Consider the following 22744-nt stretch of genomic DNA (forward strand, 5'->3'; position numbering starts at 1 on the left):
CATCAGCATCAACATCATCAGCATCAACATCATCAGCATCAACATCATCAGCATCAACATCATCAACATCAACATCATCAGCATCAACATCCACATCTGAGCATCAACATCTGAGCATCAGTCCCGGCAGCATCAGCGTCAGTCCCGGATCTCGGCTGCCATGATCCAATCCACACGCGTCACATCAGGATGAAACCGACACACCAGAGGATGGATGCTCCTCGACACCGTTTCGGGCCGAGGGCAGCACATACAAGGTGGACTGTATAGAAGTAAAGTGGAAAGAGGATAGATGTGTGGGAAGGAATATTGGCGGTAGCAGAATCATGTAATTTATGTGACGAGAGTAAACACTGCACCACACCATTATTGATACTTAACCCCACCGTGCGCTCTATGACAGTATCGTCCAGGCTGTCCTTGCCCAGTCCAGGGTAGAAGGAAGGTCGAAATAGTACAAAGACAAACTAGAGAGGAGACGTCGACTGAGACAACCATCGGCACGGTCCCTTAACGCCAATGATTGGTCATTCAGGCGGGAATCTCGTCATCAACCGAGTGATCTGGAAGAAGATCTCGGCAGAAATTGAGATAATAACTGGTCACTGAGCAGAAGACGAGAGATCCATTAACCAGCTTGAATATAATGCGAAGGTGCTGGGAGAACGAGACTATTCTATTGATACTCTATCTTTTCCTAGCACGCATTGAGCATTCCATCTTGTCCTCTGCAGATGAGTCTCGCTACATGGAATGTTCTTGGAACACATGCTCGAGAACAACGAATATGGCGTGCAGGGCGGTAACGCAAACGAGCTGGCCATCATCAGCGCTTATGACTCTACGCAGGGTCAATGCAAGAAGAGGTCTACCCCGACCTCGTTGCTCCAGCCCGACTCTAGCTCCATCTCCTCCCAGGCTTTGCCGACGTCGATGACGAGAACTCCGCTCTCTGCAGGACAATGCTCTGTCTCGAAGCTGACCACGTGCTGTGGCACGGCTCGTCCTTGGATGATGACCATCATGTCCTCGACCTTGCGCTGCCGGGATTGAACGTCCGAGAGCCAGATACCCAGCAGTCCGAACGCCTTGAGCTGGACGTGGATTTTCAGGCGATGTGGAACCGCCTCGGACGTGACTTTGTCGAGGTTGAAATTCGACTCCACAATCGCAGCGGCACCTGTGAATGGGCCCAGAAGGCCGAGCACAGAGACGCCGAGGTCGGAGTCCGATGCGGGCAGGCGGAAGGTGTGCACGGGCAGAGCGGTCCAGACATCGTAGCCACGGATGGGCAGCGTGCACTGGAGCAGATTGTCGGGTTTGATGGGATCAGAGGGGCGGATTGGTGACGTGATCCGGTTAGAAATGTGCGAGCGGACGATCCACTTGTTTTCGGAGACCTCTGTATTGCCGGTGGAAGAGGCAGGAGCATTGACGCCCGGGAATTTCGTGATGGGCAGGATGAAGCTGGTTTCTGATTCGGCGATGTTGAAGACGCCCAGGAAGGAAGATCCCACGTCTGATTTGCCGTCGTAGGCGCCGACCTTGAGCACGCTCTTTTCGTCGTACTTGTCGTAGACACCCATGGTCTTGCCAACACAGCTGGGTCGCAGGATAATCGTCTGTCCCCTCGGACTCAGCGCCGTCATTTGCTGGATGAGCCCGACGTCGTGCTCGCCGGGCGTGTCTGTGATGTAGATTGGTCCGCCAGAGACGCAACGTGCAGCGGCATGGAAGCCACTATAAGGATGACTGGATTGGAACATGTCCCAGTCCGGAAGAATATTGAGATGCTGGGTGAAAAGCGCGTTGTGGGCGTTGACGAAGATATGCCACGCATGCGACGTGGGCACGTTTGGAAAGAAATCGTCGCTGTTGCGGAGCAGAATTCGGGGAGTTGTGGTCGGCAGAAAGCTGTGAAAGAGGATCTGTGGCAGCATAGACATGCACGAGATGGCTTTTCCAGAGAGGTGGCGTAGGTGTGCCTGCGTCCACGCCGACTGGTAGGTATTCGTAAAGGATCGTCGGTCTGGTGTGTCGTTGAGGAGGTCGAGTGCGAACTGGACGTCTGTTTTGACGCCGGTGACGCCTGCGTTCGACAGGAAACGATAAAAGTCGTCGTACATGCGGTGGATGTCGTCTGGGTGGACCACCAATTTGCGGCCGGCCATGGGAGTTCCTTCTCGGAATGTGACCTCCTGCGTCTTGTACGTTTGTGCAATCTTGCCGTCTGCAGAGACACAGCCCCAATAACCCATGAGCGCGTGCCAGACAGCAATATCACGGATCTTTGGGTGGGTCTCTCTGATCTTGTCGACTGCTGCTTTCAGGCCTTTAGGGAAGCCCAGTGGATTGGCTTCGAAGTCCCTCCAGCCACGTTGGAATTGATTTGTTTCTCCTTGCGTGCCATCGAGGGATTGCCAGTTGTCGTCAATGATCAAGGTCGAGATGTAGATCTTGTGTCGAGCCAGCGAATCTAGTCCGTCCATGATCTTCTGTGCATTCAGATCCTGGCCGAGAGAGTTCCAGGTACAATAGGCAAGGCTGTCATACCAACTACCTAGCCACTGCGGAGTCACTGTTGGATCGTTGGTGGGATGCTTCTCGTGATTGACAAGCACCGTATCTGAATCTAGAGACTCTGATCGGATGCTTCTGGGTAATCGCTCTAGCTGTTCTAGCGCTTGGTGGTATGCTTTGGACTGGCGGACTAGTTTGCGCATCTCGTACATGACGGCGGCATTTGCGACCTCGAAGTTCCAAGCAGAAGCCGCCAGGATTTTGTACTTGCGATCTCGTCCTGTATCATTCCTAGCCCGAACCACAATTGCACCGTCGTGGGTGGATGTAAACTCTGTCAGGGCCTCATCGATGCCGTTCACCGCCAGCAGGACGACATGCAGACCATCAGAGCGGAGGAAGGAGAGTAGAATTGCTGGTTCAGACAGGTGAAGTCGATTTCCACCGTGCCTAGGGGCAAACCATGGCTCCCAGATCCGGACCAGGGCCAGCCAGCGACACACTTGAGTTACACGACCAAGGACAAGTGATTCTGGCGACGCATTTCCAGCGTCCGGGGTCGGTATCGGGTGGGCTGATTCGATGGTGTATAATCGAGCTTCGGGTGCATCGCTTGGCGTCTTTCGCAATGTCCAACCTTCCTCGACCTCCACCGGGGATGCGCCGAGGAAATTAGGGTCAATAGGAGGCTGCAGAATAAGTTCGCCATCTCTGATGCCGAAGTTGTGGTACACCCACGACCATTCCGCGGTTGGATCGACGCGGAAGCGGACCGTGAAAGGCACTCTTCGGCCCTTGTAGGTCCGGCCAAAGGACACAAAAGGGCTGTCGAGGTCGCCAGAGAAGGTATACCGGTAGTTGTCGGCTTGCGTATCGTCATAAAGAACCGCTGGAGTGGTGTGCTCGAGCTTCAGATCCAGGGCTTGCCATGGCGATTTGTTCCCGGCGTAACTCCCGTGGTCATACCAGATCGAAACCTCCCACGGTCTTTCGGGCAACGATCTTGATGATTCGAGGACAACGGTAAAGTTGAACTACGGAGGTATCAGTGTGATGAACAAAGGGGGTCTGTCCAGACGTCATCCTCATGCAGGAAGTCCGTCGAGCGGTCCGGCTCTGCCACACGCTCGGCCGCGCTCAGAAGTCAGAAGAGAAAGGCGGATATTCACCTTGTCTCGTGTAGGAGAAACCACCGTGACTTGGGCCAGTGGAGGATAAGTCGCAAGCTTTGCAAAGAGCGCCATTTGCGCCGGACGATAGAATTTTATCTGAGTGGGCTTGGAAGGAGCGTCGTCGACAGGAGGGAAAGGAGAAGGAGAGAAAGAATTAGAGAGCGACATGCGAGCAAAGGTTCATGGCAAGTCTGGGGAGTGATACTCCAGGATATGGCTTTGTGTGGCGCTGATTGTGTTTGCGCGGGTGAGGAAGCACTGGCGCGCGCGGTTCAAGATGCCCTCCGTGGAGGTTGTTCTAGGTCCGCCGATGACATGAAGATGGCGAATAGCAGCTGGGTCAATGGGTGGATAGACAGATGCGAACCATATGGTGCCACAGTCCCGACAGGTGTTGTGGTTGGTTCGAACCGACTGGTGGCAGCAAGGGTCGTGTGGTTAGTTGGTCGTGACCGGGGGCAAGTGTCCCAGGCACGGCCGGCAACATCATAGACGCCTTGGTTCGACGCACGATGACATGGTCCGGCACTCGCTCTGGGTCCATGGCGGATGCTGGTCCCGTCTTAATTACCTTGTGCGGCGGAGTGAGCGAGAAGGCAAAGCGGAACGGCCGACGGCTCACTTCACCCGAAATCCGAGATGCTCATCAAGGTTGGTGTCGGCCGGAGTTCACGTGGACTTGTCGCAATGACTCGTACGCTCCGCTGTCGAACCCCCGAGTTATAAAGCATCGGAGCCCATACTCCAAACACTACGTCTAGAGGAGGACCAGCAGACAAGATGGAAAGAGGAAACATCACATGCTAGCTTCGTGCAATACTACGCAAGAGCGATTCCGGTCAGGCACAAGTCACCCTTGCCGCTCGCCGGCTTCATCAACGTCGCGTGTGTGGATTGGCTTGCAACGACAAGCGGCCACTTTGTTACAGTGTGGTCCGATGCCCAAGTCACCTGCAGTCGGGTAGCAGTACAGCACATGAGCTGCTCTGATTCATCCGCATCAGGTACCGAGATCGCCTAGGTACCGAATCAAGGCTAAACCCAGATGATCGCCCGTTATCAGCCAGCCGAGTCGATGCTTCACTCCTCATATGCCATACCAGTCCTTCAAGTCGTCGTCTTCTGACGCAGCATCGCTGCCAAGTTCCACGCCGCTGTCCACAAACCCCGTCTCCGTGTCTTCCGCGCCCACATGGCTCCTTTCGCGTGGCAATCGATGCACCAGATATTCCACCGGGGCCCGCTGTTTCTTGCTCATCACTTCCTTCATGTACTCTTGGACTGCCGGGAGTGTCTTCGCGGCTTTGGCGATCGTCTGGATGACTTTGTGATCTCGCGCTCTGACCGTCATGGTCACTGGCTGATAATATTCTTGGTCTGCTTGCCACTTGCCTTCCGAATCACCTTTACCTGCAGAAGACCCAGCGCCCGCCCAGGACATGATCTGCGAACCTTGGAGTTCTACCAAGAAGGAGCAGATCATGTCCAGTCCATTCGGCCGCATGTCCAGCACTGCATGCTCGGGAAACAACCATCTGTCTGGACAAGCAGCCAGACCGCCTGCGGGCACACTGGTAAATTCCAGGACAACATGCTTGATGAAGGGCTCTGGTCGGCCCGGAGGTGGAGCTGCATACCCACCATAGCCAGCTAATGGACCTCCACGGCCAAGCGGCGCAGGGGGATTTCGAAATGTGTGCACCACTCCGGGTAACGCTGCTGCTGCTGGCGGTGGGCCTGCGGGGGTGGAAGCCGGGCCCGACTGAAGTGGCTGCGTTCGAGGAGCACTTTGCACAGTAGGTTGTGTAGATGGCATGGTTGCTGCCGGTCCAGCTGGTGAACTCGGTATAGCGGGCGTGGATTGCATATCGGGTGCAGGTTGAGAGGCTTCCGGTACAGGCTTAGTCGACGACGGCTGGCTGGGGGTTCCTTCTTTCTTGGCAACTCGCGCAGCTTCCTGCCGCCGAATGACCTCGTTGAACTCGTCGATGTGGGATTGGAACTCCTTCAACTGTTCCGGCGACGCCCTGGAGGTAGCCACAACCTTCATCAACTCCTTCAACTGTGGGTCTGACGCAGCGCGCGCAGCTAGCATCTGGATCACCGGATCTTGCGTACTTCCTTTCCCTGCGGCTGCTGGACTGGGCTTTGGACCAGGTTGTGGTGCTTGAGTTTGCCTCTCATTTGGCGTCTGTGCTGCCGGAAGATTAACGGATGCAGGGTGAGCATTATTTTCGTGTTTGGACCCTTTGGGAGCGCCATTCTCGGTGGCTTTTGGAGGTGGAGGCTCTTGTGTAGGCACAGGCTTAGGGGTGGGAGGCATGGTGGCCGAAGGGCGATTGGACACAGTCGGTGGGGTCTGGTGCTGTTGGTATGGAGCCTGGGGAGGGAGGCCAGTATATGGCGGAGGGTGCGACGGAGGGCCCATCTGTTTGACGGTGTGCTGATTTGCATGACGTGGGTAGGGCAGAGGTACCGTAGCATCCTTGACCACGTAAAACATAACATCAAAGGTATGGGGTTCGACGGTTATTGTGGCAGGGCCCAAGCGCTGCATTGACTTGATATCTGGGTTACTGGGAGGCACCTCGACGCCCTTCCTCTTCTTGACATAGTACTTCTGGAAGACGCCATTATACAGCCATTGTATGCGGGATTGGTACAAGGACGCGGCCAGAATGGTGCTCTCAGCAATAGACAGGTACTCTTTGAGGGACAGTTTCGAAGGGGGCTTTTCTTTCGTCGTAGGTAACGGCTTGTGCGCCACAACACGGGTAGGCAAGGCATCTACGGAGGTGGAGACTGAAGGTGATGAGCGGGAACCTGAGGTGGGAGTCTGAGCCTGGATTAAGCTGGCTCGCTTCTTGTACGGCCCGCGTGTGTACCCCGTCTTTCGGCCAGTAGCTGGCGTGGCGGCGGCCGTTGATGGTTTGGGATCGATGGGAGGGGACGTGTTCGGAGGAGGTTGCGCCGGCGACAAGGCTCTTCGCTTCGCTGCAGATTCTCGTCGCTCTCGAGCGGGAAGTGCTCGCTTCTGGGGAGTCACGTCGGCCATGATCGACCGATAGCGAACTGTCTTGCCTCAGTGGCTGGTTGGGAGGATTGAGATCGAAGTACATTTACTTGGTTGTAGCAGCCGGAGTGCCTGGTCGACGATGTTTCTGCCGGGGAAGGTCAGCCGAGGGGATTCGGATCCCTCACTTCAAGCTCATCCACTCCGACAACTGTTCCAACAGCATCTTATAATGATTACGGGTGGGTGGACAACAGGTGCCGGGCCCAATCTCTTGATGATGAGTGTGTAAGTGCGCGGGTCTTGTAGAAAGACACAGAGTTTGGCCCGAACAACTTACCTCTGCTGGTGGGTTCTCCGCCGAGATGGCATTCGACAATCTCTTCCGCAAGGCTTTCTGGGGCCTGGCGGCATGTGGTCTGATATATGCCCTGGCGATGGGTAGCTTGACCATCCCAGTCGTCCAGCGGAACGTGACATATGTTCACAACCTCAATCCTACTTACTGGCAGGACCTCAACAACACCGAGCAGTTTGGCTTCATCCATCATCAGATTCAGCCTTTCACTGTCACTACCTCGGACAACGTCACCCTCTTCGCCTGGCATATTCTGCCTACTCATCTGTACTACAAGCACGAACGCGCTTTAAAAGCTCAGCCCGATTTTGGCTTGAAGCCTTTCCAGGCCGCCTCCAAGAGTGTGGGCTTGCAACTACTCCTGAAAGACCCACATGCGACCGCCGTGGTGGCCTTCCATGGGAACGCCGCACACCTTGCTTCTAACTATCGCCCAAGCGCATATCAACAGATGCTCGGAGTGTCAACGCCAGAGAAACCGGTGCATGTCATTGCCTTCGACTATCGGGGATTTGGGCTTAGCACAGGAAGTCCCACAGAGACCGGTGTCGTTCAGGACGCAGTGGCCTTGCTGTCTGCTCTGACAGGCTATTCTAACGAGAGCGGAAGAGGACGGCGGGCGCCGGAGCAGCATCTTGATCCATCTCAAATCGTGCTTGTTGGACAGTCCATGGGAACTTTCATCTCGACAGCCTTTTACCACGAATGGGTATTGAAGCTTGGCAGGGCTCCATTCAAGGCCTTGGTGTTGATTGCCAGCTTCACCTCGTTGCCCAATCTTCTTGAATCTTACTCGTTCAAGGGACTTACCCCGCCCCTGCTGTCTCCTTTGATGGGATACCCCCGCATCCAAGACTACTTGCGGTCCAAGATCGAAGACAGATGGGACGCGAGCTCCAGGTTGGTGGAGTTGGCGAAGACGCCCGGTGTACAGCTGAACCTGGTCATGTTACATGCTCGTAACGACTATGAGATCCCATGGCAGGAGGGCCGCGCGAACTGGGACCACGTGTTGGCAGCGGCGTCGAACGGCAAGACCGACTCGACGCGAGATTTGAATCATGAGGAGTTCAGGAGCGAGGATGGCAGCAAGCAATTGCGGTGGGAGAGAGTGCGGCACGGAGGACACAACAGGATCCAGACAAGTGAACAGGTCAGACTCAGCATATTGAGGTTAGTGGAAGGAGAAGGCACAAGCTAGAAGTGGTGGAAGACCACGAGAGTACGAGGAACTGTGTACTGTATCACTACTTATATGCTGGCGGGGACTATCGACCGAAGACAAACATGGAGATCTTCTAGACCAAATGCTGTTCTGGCCCATCGCTCCACAAGATGAGATTTAGTGGGTGTCCACACGAGCTACACATGCTCAGTAGATGGAAGTTTACCTGTTTGGTAGTCACTGAACCTAGTCTTCTTGTCAAACAGTGTGACGGTACCTGGTGGTACTGCCGCAAATACATGTCATCCAGAGTGACCACATCGCAACCGGTGCCCTGCCTCAGTAAACAAGCATGAATGTGTCGTGGTTGACGAGCCAGCGGGCGTCAAGTCTAACTTGGTTAAAGCTGCACGCAGCTGCCCGACCTGCCACGGGCCCTAAATGAAGTGCCCTGTCGTGCCCGTAACCTTCGCAACCCTAAACCCCCTACGCCCACCAATTGGTTCGCAGCCTGGCTTAGGCAGTAGTCCTGCTGCCCCATCGCATCACCTCCGCTCCGGATTATTTACACAGTACGGAGTAGTTGATTTACAACCTGGACGGCCATCCATGCGGGCAGCGGCCGAGTGACCTTGTGATCCAGAAGTTCCCCGACCTAGCGAACGACTCAAGTCTTCGTTCAAGTTACGAAGACGTTGACCTTCCTCGACGGCGACGCGAGCACTACCACACCGTATTATTTGCTCATTGCAATGGTTCCGTCTATAACTGCGCGCAGGAAGCTGCGGTAGCCGACCAGTGCACCTGCTTTGATGGGCAGGTGACTGATGTCGACTTCTCCCACACCTCCTGACGGCCGAGCTGCCAGCGATACGGACCGCCCTGAATCTAATCGGCTGTCGCTGCCTGTCTTTCATCCTGTTCGAGATCCTGTCAACGAGCGAGACGGCCGAGCCTCGAGGACATCGTCACCCGCTTCAGGATCAGACAGTCATCGGACTGGCAGGCGCACTCCTGAACCAGCATACAATGGGTTATTAGAGCGTCTTTCCTTCGGTGGCAGCAGTGCACGGAGCGATCACAGCAGGGAAAAGGAGAAGGGGAAAGAAAACGAGGCTCCTCGTCATAACGGTTCGCGAACCTCAGGCGGGTTTCTTCTCGAGCCCATCTCCAATCCGAAGCGTGCCTCTCGAGGACCGCCGACTCCTTCCCAACGATCTTCAGAAAGGAAACGCGATGGCGGCGACTCCGATTTGTCGATCGCAAAGAGAAGGCATAAGCCTAACGGCTACTCGAATACATCCTTCAAAAGTTCTCCGCTGGCGAGTGAAGTCAAGCAGGAACCTGTCATCCACCATTCTCCTAGCCCAGATCAGCTCGTCGCAGGTACTGACGTCCGACGGTCGCTTTCGTCGTCTCAAAAAGGAACTAGATTTACGGGGAGCTCAGCTTCGACATCCCATAATATGACGGCTGAAAACACATCGGTGGCCAAGGTCGGCTACGACAACGACCCGGCCCGTATTGTCAACATGGCTCTGAGCCTGAGTGAAGGTCGACGTCGTATGGCCTCAGGAAGAAGATATGTCTCCAGTGAGCACGGCGACCGTCGCATCCTTTCTGTCGCATCAACCGTCAAGCCAAACAATACCGTTCGGCGACGAAGCATCGCCCCATTTATGTCAACAAAACGTCGACTATCGCAGAGCCGTTCTCCAGGTCGCAGATCTTCAGCTAAGCAACAGGACTCTGTTGGGGGCCTACTAAACCAGCCTCTCGACACGTCTGTGACTGAGGGCGAGGATGATCTTGACCTTGATACTGGGTTTGCTGACCACGTCTCCCCAGCCACTGCAGCTCGTGTCGAGAAGGCAAAAATCTACTTCGAGCTCGCCCACGAACATCGACGGCTTCTTTCGCACTTGCCTCCGCTTCGGAGACCAGGCACACCAGCACCTCCGGGCGGACCAGAAACGCACCAAAAGGCCTACAATCCCCTACAGTACGTCCGCAATAGGAAGTTGCGTATCTGGGAGAAGACTCCTATCAACAGCGAAGCCGAGGGATGGCACGATGTAGAGAAAGTCAGGGCTTGGGTTGATGCCGTGATCTCAAGTCACACAGAAACCCAGCACGACTCCCTGGAATGCGTTCGCTTACCTCCGCTTTCGCTACGTACAGTGGAAACTGCTGATGAAGCCGCCGATAACCCGGAAGAAGAACCCAGGAGTACAATGTCGCATCGAACACCGGACCAGCTCCACCCCAAGCCTAGCCGCCCGCGGTCCGACTGGGTCACTCATCCCGCTGATCTGATCGCTGACGCCTTTTGGCTGGAGCAAGGCTTGAACAAGACGAAAATACAAGACCGAGACAACAATCCAATTTATCCGCCTGACACACAATTCAAATTCTCTGGATGGCGTAGTCGCGCTCCCGCCGTCGAAGTACCTAGTAGACTGCAACAGCCATCTCCGCCCCCAGAGTCTCAGGCTGATTCGTTCCGCGAGCCGCCCCCGTCGGCCCTGCCCGAGTTACCAACATTCAAGTCGGCTCATCATCTGCACCGAAGTGGCCGTCACGGCAGGCGTAGGGATATCATTCGGGATTCATTACAACCCAAGGAAGGCAGCAGCTCCCGAGAGCGGTCTCGGATCAGGAAGAAGTTGTTTCAGGATAGCAGCGATTCTGAATACTCTAGTCTCTCATCAGATGGCGAACGTGGCCGTAAGAGACTGCGACGGAAGAGGCAGGATGCCCCGACAACCGATGCTGGGGAACAGCGACGCAGCCATTTGCATTCAAAGCGACCGTCTCAATCTCTCGGAAACGGGCACGGAGATTCAAGTCAAGGCTCTTCGGCGCCCACTTCGAAAAGAGGCTCGATCGACCATCCAGCACTCAACAAGCTGTTCGGGGTTGACACTTTCAAGAAAGCCGCACCACTGACTCGATCTCGAAACAGACACGACGGCTCGCGACCTCGCTCTGCAGCACAGGTGCCGAACAGGTCAAGTCTCGAGCACGAGCCTCAACCACGCGCTTCCACTGATTATGACAGCACTACAGCTCCGAACTCCCCTACCAACCTGGAATGGCCAAGTATCGCTATCAATCTCTCTCCACCTCCCAGCCGACCCGGTTCGCCTGCAAGGAGACCCATCTCCACAATCTTGCAGCCGTTCCATCGGAAGTCGCACAAAGAACAAGGGTCGGTCAGCACAACTGACTTCGCGCACATCCCACACGTGCAAGTGAGCCATGAATCAGTGAAGCAAACCAAGGCTGCTGATTCTCGTGGCCACAGTCCGATGACAAGGGGGCTTAGCCCCTTGTCCGAGAATGGCTCACACTCAGTAGCAGCGGATGACATGGTGCCACAATCGTTAAACGAACAAAGGCACAGCGTGGCCAGTAAGGTCAGCACACGATCTACTGGGACGGCCGGAGGTGATCATTCAAGACTCCGTGGTATCTTCAAAGGAGGCCGCATTGCAGAGATTGTTGGCAACGAAGTATCTCGGGTTGGGGACTTTATTTGGAAACGTGATCCGCCCACGGTATACAGGCACAGAGGTTCGGCCTCGGAAGGCAGCATCCGCTCGTATGCATCTGACTCGGACAAGGACCATCATCACCACCACCAAAACGGGACCATTTTGAAGACTCCGCCACCACTTGCGCGCTCAAGGTCTTCTACCCTTGAAAGCACGCCCAGCGACCAGGTCTCCCCGATTGCCACGAAAGCAAGTTCTTCCAATCATGATCGGCCTCGATACAACAATCCCAATCTGCCAAGTTTCACCTCGCCTTTTCAAAGGGATCGCGATCAGCAGGAAAAGAAGCAGGGCCTATTGTCCCCAGAAGATGCCGTCGTTCGAAAAGACTCTACTGACAACACGCCTCATCTCACGGTTCGGCCGCGGTCAAATTCTCATTCGCCGCGACTTGCCCAGCTGCCCAAACTCGATACTGGCGCACCCAACACGCCCAATGAGTTGAGTCGGCAGAATACGTACGGATTCGGTGCCGCGCTTGATCTGAGCCGATCGAGGGATGCTTCAGATCAACTCAACTCTGTTCTAGGTCCTGTCACAGGCCTCACTCGTCTTCGGCCTGTGAAATCCACGGGTGATGTCTCCAGCGCTGCTGGGTCGCCGGGAGGACTGGAAAACCGCGAGGCTGGAGATGTCTCGTGGCGAGACATTGAACGTGCTTACGCGTTGTTGTACACTTCTACCGTGAAAGCTCGAGAGATCGGTCGCCGAGCAGACGATTCTGGGGAGGAGCTTCCAAGGTACCTGTACGAAAGCCTCACGGCGGAGAACAAGGCCTTACATTCAACCAAGCCGCTTCGTGTGAGGAAGCGCGAACGGCATATCGTCGCAGCCCAGAATATCATGAAGACTTTGGAAGGCCACTCCTCGACGTTCAACACTAAACTCCACTCGTTTACCAGCTCTCTGATCCCGACATTGCACACCCAGCTGCAAAGCCTCGAAGACCAAGTCGAAAACACCATGACACCACAGGTCCGCGTGACGGCCGATTCCGCCGGTGAACTCTCCATGAAACTCTCCACAACCTCCACTCTTGCTGTGAAAGAACTCAACGACACGATCGATGTCGCGTTTCGCCGCAAACGGAGGGGCCCGATCCGGCTTTTCAGAAAATTGTGGTTTGCCGGCATTGAGTGGACGGTTGTGGGGTTGCTGTGGCTAATCTGGGCGGTTGTGAGTGTGATTCAGGCAATACTGGGGGTGGGCAGGTGCCTGATAAGAGGGGTCAGATGGATGTTCTGGCTTGAATGACGGCGCGGTATTTTCGCTTTCTATGACCGACAAAAGGTCGAGACATGGTAATAGAAAACGGACCAGAACCTTGCCAGTATGAAGGATTATCTGTGCAGCACAAGGTGACGGTATTGGCTTATCCAGCAAAGGAGGCACTCGATGGCAAGTCTACCGCCGGGCAGGAATTGATTTCAGGAGGGAGGGGGACGGTTTCTCCTTTCGCGGTTGGGCATTCAACCTTTTTTGGTGTTCTTAACTGCTACGACGGTACACCACTTTGTATAAATTTGTAACAGCCGCATTGGATGACGACGACGACATGCACGTGAGGATGTGAGGTGTTCTTACTGGTGCCATGCAAATGAAGAAAGATCAGGTCGAGGATACCGGCTCCCTTGACGCCGCGCAGACAAAAGATATAGCCTGCCCCGTCACACGAGGCTGGATGTCATTGGTTTGCAGCTGGAGCAACAATGCGACTCAGGCAAGGACCGGCACGTGCGGTGCGGATGTGAAGTGGTCTGGCGTCCCTCCAGTTGATGTCGCGGGCGTCTACAGGGCCTAATCGTGGGCGACAGGTGCACAGAGCTCCTAGAATGATGATACCGAGGACTATTTGTCCTTGCCGGTCTACAACGGCGAACTTTACTGTACAAACCTCGATAGCGCCGCTGCGTTCTGCTTCTTTGTTTTCTTTTCAAAAATGTCTGCTGTCTGCGTTTGGGCCGCTCATCCGACCCGCAAGCACTGTAACCGTGCCTCCGTCTCGATAACGTCCAACGCCTGCTTCACCTCCAGCGCTTTCCTAACATCGCTCAACCAGTCCCGCGACAACACTTTGGCCCACCCCTGCAGGGAGTTCATCTCTCTTGCCGCACCGTCGAGATCGCCTTCCTCCAGGAGAGTCTCTGTGCGGGTGAGGACGCTCTCCACATCGGAACCGGTGGGTTGGCCGCGCTTCTTGAACAGTACATTCGATAGGACGAGCGAAGCAGCGTGTGAAGCGATACCCGCATTCTCGGGTAGCAGGGAAGCTTTCCTTACTTCGCTTGCGACGCGACGGAACCGGTCGATCAGTTGTGGTTGTGACGGGATCCCATTCTGGTATGCAGCAGGGTTGATGCTTGCGATGGCCGCGTCGACGACCGGATCGCCTTCGGCCACAAGTTTCAATGCGGCCATTTCACGCACAAATGCTCTTGGCTTCGCGTCCGAGACGGCCGAAGCGTCGAGAGAGGAGCGCACGGCATCCACTGCGACTTGGAGTTTCTGTGTTGCCAGGTTGGAATCGATCACGCCATTCCAGTTTGACGTGAGCTCGGTTAGTGAGTCCACGTTGGAAGACAGGTCCGAGAGTTTGCTCAACCGCCCCTCGCGCTCAGCTTCCACTAGATCCTTCACCTGCGCAACGAAATCGCGCTTCATCTCGATCGCTTGCTCAGCGAGTTCGTTCTTTAGACGCTGCTCGACTAATTCCGTGCTGCGTTGCACTTCAGTCTTTACCTTCTCTTCATAGACCTGAGCTAGTCGGGCACGTTCGGTCTCAAATTCTTCACGGTATCGGGCATCGTCTTCGGCTTGGGCGGTTTCAATGCGCTTCAGCAGTTGTTTAGCACCCTCGTCGAACTCTCTGTGCGCCTGAGCAATGCGCTCTTCGGCGGCCTTGCGCTCTGCATCACGTAATGCGGTAATCTTGCTGGCGACTTGTTCGAGCGACTCCTTGGCCTTTGCCATTGGCAGGGAATACTTGTTGGCCGCGTCGGGGGAGTCAGAGTTCACCACCGTAATCAAATCGTTGACGATTTTCACCAGTTCTTGTACCACGGGCTCATCGGCATTGGGGACACTTAGCGGTGATATCTGTGACACTGGGGGAATGGCAGGCGGCCTTGTATCGGCTGTTGAAGAGGCCGGGGAAGCCTCTGGACTCTTCTCAGGCGAAGGTGGAGGAGAGGGCGCTTTCGCAGAAGTGTCGGCTGGTTTGGAAAGCTCCGCTGGTGCGGTCTCTTTTGGTTTTCCTTCCTGTTTGGCCGCGGCGCCTTTCTTTGCTGTCTCGACAGAAACACTCCTCTCTTTGGCAGTCGCTCCTTGAGGGTCTTGTTTCGCATCGGTAGCGTCTTTTGAAGTGACTGATGTCCCTGCATCGACTGCGCTCATATGCTTGCCCTTTTGAGTGACATCGCTCCCCTTGTCCGGCTCCTCGACCGCTCGCCAGGACAATCCAGACTTTTCAGGAATGGTGGTGACCTTGTCCTGGTCCCTCGCATCTGACCGAAGCGAGCGCGTTACATTGTGCCTAGCATTCGGAAACCGCTTTTTGAACGCGCGTTCTTCGAAATACAGAACTGACTCCTCCCCAAACGGAACGTACTCGGTAAAGAAGTCGTGGAAGTTGTCGTTTCTCAACGCATAGAAGACAGCCCCACCGTAGCCAAGTGCCGACAGACCGATGAGGTAGAGCAGAAAACGGAAGCGGGAGAATCGTTTCCGGGTGGGTGGAGTGGGTTTCTGCGACGGAGGTGGTGGAGGAGGCTGTTCAGCCGGGCTAACGGTCGAGGAAGCTGTGGGCGGAGCTGTCTGGGACTTCGCAGGTGGACTCGGAGGTGCCAATGGGACGTTCTGCGGAGGAATGGTTGAATCGGAGGAAGGCGTCGCAGGTGTCGCAGCGTTGGTTTTGGGAGCTGCTGAACCAGGGCCACCAGGGCCCAAAGGGACTTCGGTCTTAACCGCGGCTGATTTGGACTGACTGCCTGGTAAGAAGGCCGGATCTGAGCTTAACATTGAGTCATTCCTCTCTGCGAAGGTTCTCCGCTGTTGACAACGTGTTAGTCGTCTGAGCTCGGTTCAACATGTTCAAGCGTACCTCGAATTGTCCAGCTTGAGCGACGAGCTGCCTACGCAGGTGTGCGCTGACGGGCCTTGCTAGACGCAGCATCTTGACCTGCGCTGCCCGCGTCCAGGCTCTTGTTCAAACGAATGTTAAGAGCCAAGGGGACATCAACCGTGCTTTTGATTGAAGATTTGGAGCTGCGCTACGCAACATTTCAGAAGCTCCAGCGTACCCACCCATGCCGCTTTTAGGTAATTCACGTGACCAGGCTCTCATAACCCTACTGTGTGCTCCGTAGGAACAGGACAGCCGGCAACCACCGCGACTGAGCTCATCAGACAAAGCACTTGGTGCACTCAATTCGCACCAGGTATCTAGTTTGTACGGCAGTATCGACGCCTACAAAAGATTCCTAGCTTTTTGGACTCTAAACCCCAACGCCACGCTAATGAGCAACACTGCCTGAGGGCCACCAGAGTCTTATGCCTCATCTCTTTCCGGTCGCCTCCAACTTTCTTCGCTTGCTCCGCAGCTTCTCTGCCTGGACGTCACGCTTGTTGTTCGAGTACTGCATCTTTTCGAACAGTTTCCGCTTCTTGTTGCTCATCATCATCTTCTGGCGCTCGATTTCCTCGTCCTTTTTGGTCCGCTCAAGCTGTCGAGCTTTGATGGCCTTATTGTTTTTGTTCGTCCCGTTCCCGTCAGGCCTGACAGCTCGGCCAGCTGCTTCAGCTTCAAGTTCCTTCTGATGTTGGGCTTCCTCGTCAAGGTCAGACGTCTCCTCCGCAGCGTCCTCGAACCCAGCGAAGGCATCTCGACCGTCCTCGTCCAGATCTTCTGATTCACCTTCCGACCCTGCAACATCCATGTCACCAGCGTCTATCTCCTCGTCCCCATCATCGCCGTCTTCCTCGCTGTGCTCGTTGTCCTCAACGTCGTCGTTTCCAACGATGTGACCAACCTCTTCTGCCTCCTCCTCCTCTTCTTCTCCATGCGGGGCGGCTGCGGTCTCCCCTTCTAGCTCCTGCTCTTCTAGCGTTGCTCTTGGATCGTACTGGCCGCTCGTGGGTTTAATCCATGGACTCAGATGGGGTGGCAGAGTCTCGCCAGGCGCATAGACATTGGTTGGCAGCAGCTTTCCTTCGTTCACGCTGTCCCAGATCCATTGCGGCTGGACATAGATCCTTCCGGGCATGATAAATCCAGGCTTGACTATCTGGAGGTTCTGGCCATTCACCTCTTCCTGGCCCTGCAAGCTATGAAGCGCTTGCGCCGGCGCAGGTCTGTCAACAATCTGGTGCGTGATCCTCGGGTCGGTCTCGTCATGCGTGAAGGCTCCTTCGCCGAGCACATTATCCCAGCCAACTCGCTTGCAGCCGAATGCTCTGAGCAGAAACTCGATGGGGTGACGGGGTGCTTCGCGGGAGATGAAGAATGTGAAGTCGGAAAAGAGCCGCGCCGCATCTTCAGAGGTCACATCCGGCTGTGGCAGGGTGTCGCCTTCCGGTGCTGCAGGTGTGAATGTATCAATGCCGTCGGTTTCTGGTTGGTCTTCTGGCTGCTCCTCTTGCCCGACCATCTGCTCTTGTACGGTTTCCTGAGCGATCTTGTCTATTTGAGCCTGCACCAACTCTGTGTTGCCGTTCTGTGCATGTCCGTTGGCGATCGTGTGTGGTTCTTGCCCTTGCTCAATTGCTCCGGCCACCTGACGACCTTCGATGGTGAAGGCCGCCAATTCAGCGCCTCGCTCGTCGCTGGCCGTGTCAAACTTAGGAGGATACACAAGACCGATTGAGGTATAGAGCCTGTAATTGACGAAGCCCAGCAAGGTATAGTAAAACTCAACAAATGTGCCCATTATCCTGTAATCCACATCTTGCGTGACTCGCTGCACAAATTTGTACGGCACCAGCCACATGATATCTTGGCCCTGGATGGTCGCCTGATAGTAGATGCCCTTGATGGAAAGGAAGGATTTGCGAAGCGAGTTTGTGGCGATGAGGAAGTGCTCGAATTCGTGGCAGAGACGCTGACAACGAGAAATGACCCTGGCGGGGACTTCGGTGGTCGAAGGCAGGTTGGCAAAGAGGAATAAGAGCGAAAGCGCATCGTCGAGATCCCTGAGGGCATCGACGAAGGTAGGATATCGTTCTCGCACAATATGATCCAATTTGACCTTGCGCATGCCATGTTTCTCCAACCGAACTGCATCCTGCACTTCGTTGCGACCAAGCGACCTGGCGATCTTCTTCTCGAGGGCCTTTTGTTCCCGGAATTTGCCCAGCAATGGCTCATGCAGAAGGTACTGAATGTCTTTGGTGTAGTAGAAGGTGGTGGAATGGGTGGCAGACTTGCTCGCTTTTTTGATATTTCTCGGCTCTCGAGGGTAGATGCCTTTGAAAATGCAGAGTCTTCGGAAGTCTGGTAAAGATATCTGAAGTTTGCGTACAGCTTGGGTTCTGGTGATGTAGTTCTTTGCTTGGCCAGATTGGCCCTTCTTCTTCTGTTTTGCCATGGCGGACTCTGTCAGCAGGACGAACTGGCACAATTGCAGAGACAAGAACAAAATGCTGCTGGAGAAAAAGTTCATGATGTGGAGAAATTGTGCCGCAGTTTTGCTCTTCGCTGATTAGATTAGATCAGATCAGATTTACCTCCACTCCAAGTTACGGCCACATCAGCCTCGATCAACCTCCTTTCCACGCCTGCATTTCCTACCATCGCAAACCACTTCCAATGCGGGCGAGGAAGCCCTGGTTATAACGCAATGTCAATATCGCTGGACCACAAGACGGGAGCGGTGTATGCGGGCGCAGCGCTACTACGACTCCTCGTGTTTGTCGCCTTCCCCGACATCACCGACTTCCTGACCACCCGAGTCGAGATATCGACCCCCATATCCAGTTTCAGGAGACTCCAGGAAGGTCTTTTTCTGTACCAACATGGCTTATCTCCTTACGATGGCGGTGTCTTCCACCAGGCTCCACTACTCCTTGTCATCTTTGAGATAATACCATCTACGGTCGTCTTCGTCGGCCTGGACATTCTCAACGCGATGTCCCTCCATTCTATCGCAGAAAACCTGCGGATTCCGAGCCCTCGGTTCCGGAAGCTGGACGGGCCACTCATTGCAGCGGCTTATCTGTTCAATCCTTTCACCATTCTGTCCTGTCTTGGGCGGAGCACCAGTCTCTTCACGAACGCGGCTATCATCCAAGCAGTCCTGTATGCTTCCTCGGGAGATGCCATCCGAGCCATGTTTGGCCTGGCCACTGGCACATATCTGTCCATGTATCCAGCTTTGCTCCTACCGCCGACTCTGCTCTTGATCCACAATCACAAATCTCCGTCAACTTCCCTGACCACCTCGATTCTATCCTACGTTGGAGGACTGGCAGCCCTGTTGGCAACTGTGCCAGTCTTGACCCACGGCTTCTGGGACTTCCTCGCGTCGTGCTACGGCGCACAGATCACTGTCCCTGACCTGACACCCAACGTCGGACTGTGGTGGTACTTCTTCATCGAGATCTTCGATTCCTTCCGGGATTTTTTCATCGGTGTCTTCTGGCTGCACCTCGTCGGCTACGTTGGAGGCATGACTCTCCGACTTCAGAATCAACCTCTTTCTGTCATTACCAGTCTCCTCGGCTTGTTCGCGATCTTTAAACCATACCCAAGCATAGCCGACGTTTCGCTATATCTTGGGTTCCTGCCTTTGTACCAACATGTTCTTCCCTGTAAGACCCCTCCCAGCGGGCTCCGTGCAGACGCTGACTTGCCCAGTAACTCGATACACATTCATAGCAGCTTCAGTCCTGCTGTACTCGACCCTCCTCGGGCCTGCGTTCCACCACTTGTGGATATACGCTGGATCTGGGAATGCCAACTTCTTCTATGCCATCACTCTGGTTTGGAGTCTGGGCCTCACAATCCTTGTTGCAGACACCTTGTTCGCCGTGATGCGTGACGAATGGGAGATGGAGCGACCGGAAATGAAGGGTAAAAGTGTGCGCCAAATATAGACGACAATCGCATCAGCTCTTCAACTGCTTGGACATGATAATGTAGCTGGACTCCTTCACTGTGCCATTTCTGAGTTTGCGAGGACCAGGAGAGAAGTCGTCTTCTTGGTAGCCTAACTTGGTATACCAGTCAACAGCCCTCTTGTTCGCCCGGAAGACAGTCAACATGACTTTCGCGAGACCGATATTGAGGGCAATTTTTCCGACTACATCCATCAGCTGCTTGCCCAACCCTTTGCCCTGCCAGTGTGGAAAGAAGTGGATCTCGTATATGTAGAGGACTTCCAAGCCGTCTTCGTAAGTGACCATAAAGGACATGAAGCCAGCAATTGTGCCTTGGCCGAGAAGCGTGATGTATTTCAACTCTGGTAGTTTCATCTCCTTCCTCTTCCTGCTGACCGACCACCCGAAGTCCGAGCTGTCGTAGTCATGGGCGCTAGTGTGCTCAATCAATCTCAGACATGTCTCCCGCCAAGGCTCTGACAGACTCGCCGCATCATCTACGGTCACACTATCTAGCTGTGGATCACTGGATAACAACTTGACACGCGCCTCGTGGGGTTCGTACTTTTGGAAGAAGTCCTGGCATGACAAAGCATTGACTGTCTCTACGACTTTCCCCTCCCCATCTGCCCGATCTTGAGACTTCTTGCTCTGCTGCCGCGTTGGGCGTCGCCTGACTCGCTTGGGATCTGACATGGCGCTGGTTGTTTACTCACAGTTCAAGGACAATCACGACGCGTGCTCCGAAGAAACGTCGCGGGAAAGAAGAGCCGCACACACGGTAGGAGTACTGCACCGTATCAATCAACGTCGATAGGATGCACGTGACGGCCTTCTCCCCCTCTGAAGGATGACATCAGGGGAGATCTCCGCATCTGCTTTGGAGCTTCCTCGCCATGAAGTAATCGAGTTCGATACAAAGCTCCCGCGACTCGAGCCAGTAAGACGTGGTTGAACTCTTCCCCCCAGTGGATAAGATGCTTCCTTTCGGGTCGAGGTGATTACTGATTGGCCATGACATAAATCGCTGGAAGAGGAGGGCGCATCACCAGCACGAAAACAAGCCGCTCCTCTACTCGTATAACCTCTCTCTCCTTCGCGCACAATGGCCTCTCTCTACATCCGCACGCTGCTCTCCTCCTCGCGTCCTCGTCTTCCCTCATCCATATACCGTTCAGCCTGCCCCTCCTATCGCGTACTGTCCACGGCCAAGATGTCCTCCGCCCCCAAGCTCAAGGACCCCTCTCTCCTCATCCAACAGGCCTTTGTCAACGGTAAATTCGTTGACGCCGCCTCTTCACAGACCTTCGACGTCCACGACCCCGGCAACGGAAAGAAAATAGGATCATGTCCCGAGTTCAGCGCTGACGATACGAACAATGCGATCGCCGCCGCTGCCGAGGCTTTCCACTCGTTCAAGAAGACCCTGCCCCGAGAAAGAGCCACATTGCTGCGGAAATGGTATAACCTGATGGTCGAAAACGCCGACGACTTAGCAACCCTGATAACGTGGGAGAATGGGAAGCCCTTCAACGACGCCAAAGGAGAGGTCACCTATGCGGCAAACTTCTTCCAGTGGTTTAGCGAGGAGGCGCCTCGAGTCTACGGCGATACAATCCCGGCCTCCGTCCCAGGAAACAGAGTCATGACACTCAAGCAGCCTGTCGGCGTGTGTGGTCTCATCACACCCTGGAATTTCCCTGCCGCCATGATCACAAGAAAGATTGGCCCCGCCATTGCCGCGGGATGCACAGTCGTGGCTAAGTCGCCCGGTGAAACACCCTTTACCGCCAATGCGCTGGCCGAATTGTCTCGCCGGGCGGGCTTCCCTCCGGGCGTGATCAACATCATTACAGCGCTCAAGAATACAGCCGAGGTCGGTTCCATTCTCACCTCAGATTCGCGGGTGAAGAAAGTTTCCTTCACCGGGAGCACGAACGTCGGCAAGCTCCTCATGAAACAAGCAAGCAGCACGCTCAAGAAACTTTCCTTTGAACTGGGCGGAAACGCACCTTTTATCGTTTTCGACGACGCGCCCGACCTGGACGCAGCGGTCGCCGGTGCCGTTGCATGCAAGTTCCGCAGCTCTGGACAGACCTGCGTGTGCGCGAACAGGTTATACGTCCAAGAAGGAATCTATGACGAATTCGCCAAACGGTTTGCCGAGAAGGTCGGAAACTTCAAGGTCGGATACGGCTTCGACGACAACATCACGCACGGGCCTGTAATCCATGATCGTGCGATCGAGAAAGTCGACTCTCACGTTCGAGACGCGGAAAAGAAAGGCGGCAAAGTCATCATCGGAGGGAAGAAATTGCCTGACTTGGGCTCGAATTTCTATGCCCCCACAGTGATCACGAACGTCACGAATGACATGGCGATCGCGCAGGAGGAGACATTTGGTCCAGTGGCGGGTTTATTCCCCTTCAAGACGGAGAAGGAAGTCGTTGCGCTGGCGAACGACGCTGAGGTTGGCCTTGCCGGTTATTTCTACTCGCGAGACATTGGCCGGATCTACAGAGTCGCCGAAGCCCTCGAGGTGGGCATGGTTGGCGTGAATACCGGTCTGATCTCGGATGCCGCCTCACCATTCGGAGGAGTCAAACAGAGTGGCTTCGGAAGGGAAGGAAGTAAATATGGCATTGAGGAGTATCTCTCTATCAAGAGCGTTACCATCGGTAATATCAGCAACGATCTGCAGGGCTGATGAGTGGATGCTGAAGGGAAAATGTCATATTTACTGTATCCTAACAGTTTCAAAAAGGTGAAGATACAGTAGCTTGCGGTTCCATGCCCTTACCAGGCGGTCGCTCAGCGGCGTGCTTTGGACGTTTGTGCTGTAGTTGTTGCGCGCGGTCTTTGACCCTA

At 54.8% G+C, this 22744-nt stretch overlaps 9 protein-coding genes across 9 annotated transcripts; 4 read left to right on the forward strand and 5 right to left on the reverse strand.

The window, feature by feature from the left end:
• Positions 1 to 851: 851 nt before the first annotated feature.
• Positions 852 to 3764, reverse strand: A1O7_01888 (uncharacterized protein; the record flags this gene model as incomplete). Its single annotated transcript, XM_007755924.1, has 2 exons — positions 852 to 3554; positions 3690 to 3764. 2 exons carry the CDS (start codon positions 3762 to 3764, stop codon positions 852 to 854), a joined length of 2778 nt encoding a protein of 925 aa, XP_007754114.1.
• A 1015-nt stretch (positions 3765 to 4779) lies between these two features.
• On the reverse strand, positions 4780 to 6747 carry A1O7_01889 (uncharacterized protein; the record flags this gene model as incomplete). Its single annotated transcript, XM_007755925.1, has 1 exon — positions 4780 to 6747. One exon carries the CDS (start codon positions 6745 to 6747, stop codon positions 4780 to 4782), a length of 1968 nt encoding a protein of 655 aa, XP_007754115.1.
• A 323-nt stretch (positions 6748 to 7070) lies between these two features.
• On the forward strand, positions 7071 to 8264 carry A1O7_01890 (uncharacterized protein; the record flags this gene model as incomplete). Its single annotated transcript, XM_007755926.1, has 1 exon — positions 7071 to 8264. One exon carries the CDS (start codon positions 7071 to 7073, stop codon positions 8262 to 8264), a length of 1194 nt encoding a protein of 397 aa, XP_007754116.1.
• A 1430-nt stretch (positions 8265 to 9694) lies between these two features.
• A1O7_01891 (uncharacterized protein) lies at positions 9695 to 13039 on the forward strand (the record flags this gene model as incomplete). The annotated part of the gene is made up of 1 exon (XM_007755927.1): positions 9695 to 13039. The coding sequence occupies one exon, from the start codon at positions 9695 to 9697 to the stop codon at positions 13037 to 13039; it is 3345 nt and encodes a 1114-aa protein (XP_007754117.1).
• Positions 13040 to 13750: 711 nt separating this feature from the next.
• Positions 13751 to 15802, reverse strand: A1O7_01892 (uncharacterized protein; the record flags this gene model as incomplete). Its single annotated transcript, XM_007755928.1, has 1 exon — positions 13751 to 15802. The coding sequence occupies one exon, from the start codon at positions 15800 to 15802 to the stop codon at positions 13751 to 13753; it is 2052 nt and encodes a 683-aa protein (XP_007754118.1).
• A 536-nt stretch (positions 15803 to 16338) lies between these two features.
• Positions 16339 to 18366, reverse strand: A1O7_01893 (uncharacterized protein; the record flags this gene model as incomplete). Its single annotated transcript, XM_007755929.1, has 1 exon — positions 16339 to 18366. One exon carries the CDS (start codon positions 18364 to 18366, stop codon positions 16339 to 16341), a length of 2028 nt encoding a protein of 675 aa, XP_007754119.1.
• Positions 18367 to 18618: 252 nt separating this feature from the next.
• Positions 18619 to 19873, forward strand: A1O7_01894 (phosphatidylinositol glycan, class U; the record flags this gene model as incomplete). Its single annotated transcript, XM_007755930.1, has 2 exons — positions 18619 to 19588; positions 19635 to 19873. 2 exons carry the CDS (start codon positions 18619 to 18621, stop codon positions 19871 to 19873), a joined length of 1209 nt encoding a protein of 402 aa, XP_007754120.1.
• Positions 19874 to 19885: 12 nt separating this feature from the next.
• Positions 19886 to 20572, reverse strand: A1O7_01895 (uncharacterized protein; the record flags this gene model as incomplete). Its single annotated transcript, XM_007755931.1, has 1 exon — positions 19886 to 20572. One exon carries the CDS (start codon positions 20570 to 20572, stop codon positions 19886 to 19888), a length of 687 nt encoding a protein of 228 aa, XP_007754121.1.
• Positions 20573 to 21089: 517 nt separating this feature from the next.
• A1O7_01896 (succinate-semialdehyde dehydrogenase) lies at positions 21090 to 22583 on the forward strand (the record flags this gene model as incomplete). Its single annotated transcript, XM_007755932.1, has 1 exon — positions 21090 to 22583. One exon carries the CDS (start codon positions 21090 to 21092, stop codon positions 22581 to 22583), a length of 1494 nt encoding a protein of 497 aa, XP_007754122.1.
• Between the last annotated feature and the right edge of the window lie 161 nt (positions 22584 to 22744).

This window comes from Cladophialophora yegresii (assembly GCF_000585515.1).
Source record: "Cladophialophora yegresii CBS 114405 chromosome Unknown aczIN-supercont1.1, whole genome shotgun sequence".
NCBI classification, from domain to species: Eukaryota; Fungi; Ascomycota; class Eurotiomycetes; order Chaetothyriales; family Herpotrichiellaceae; genus Cladophialophora; species Cladophialophora yegresii.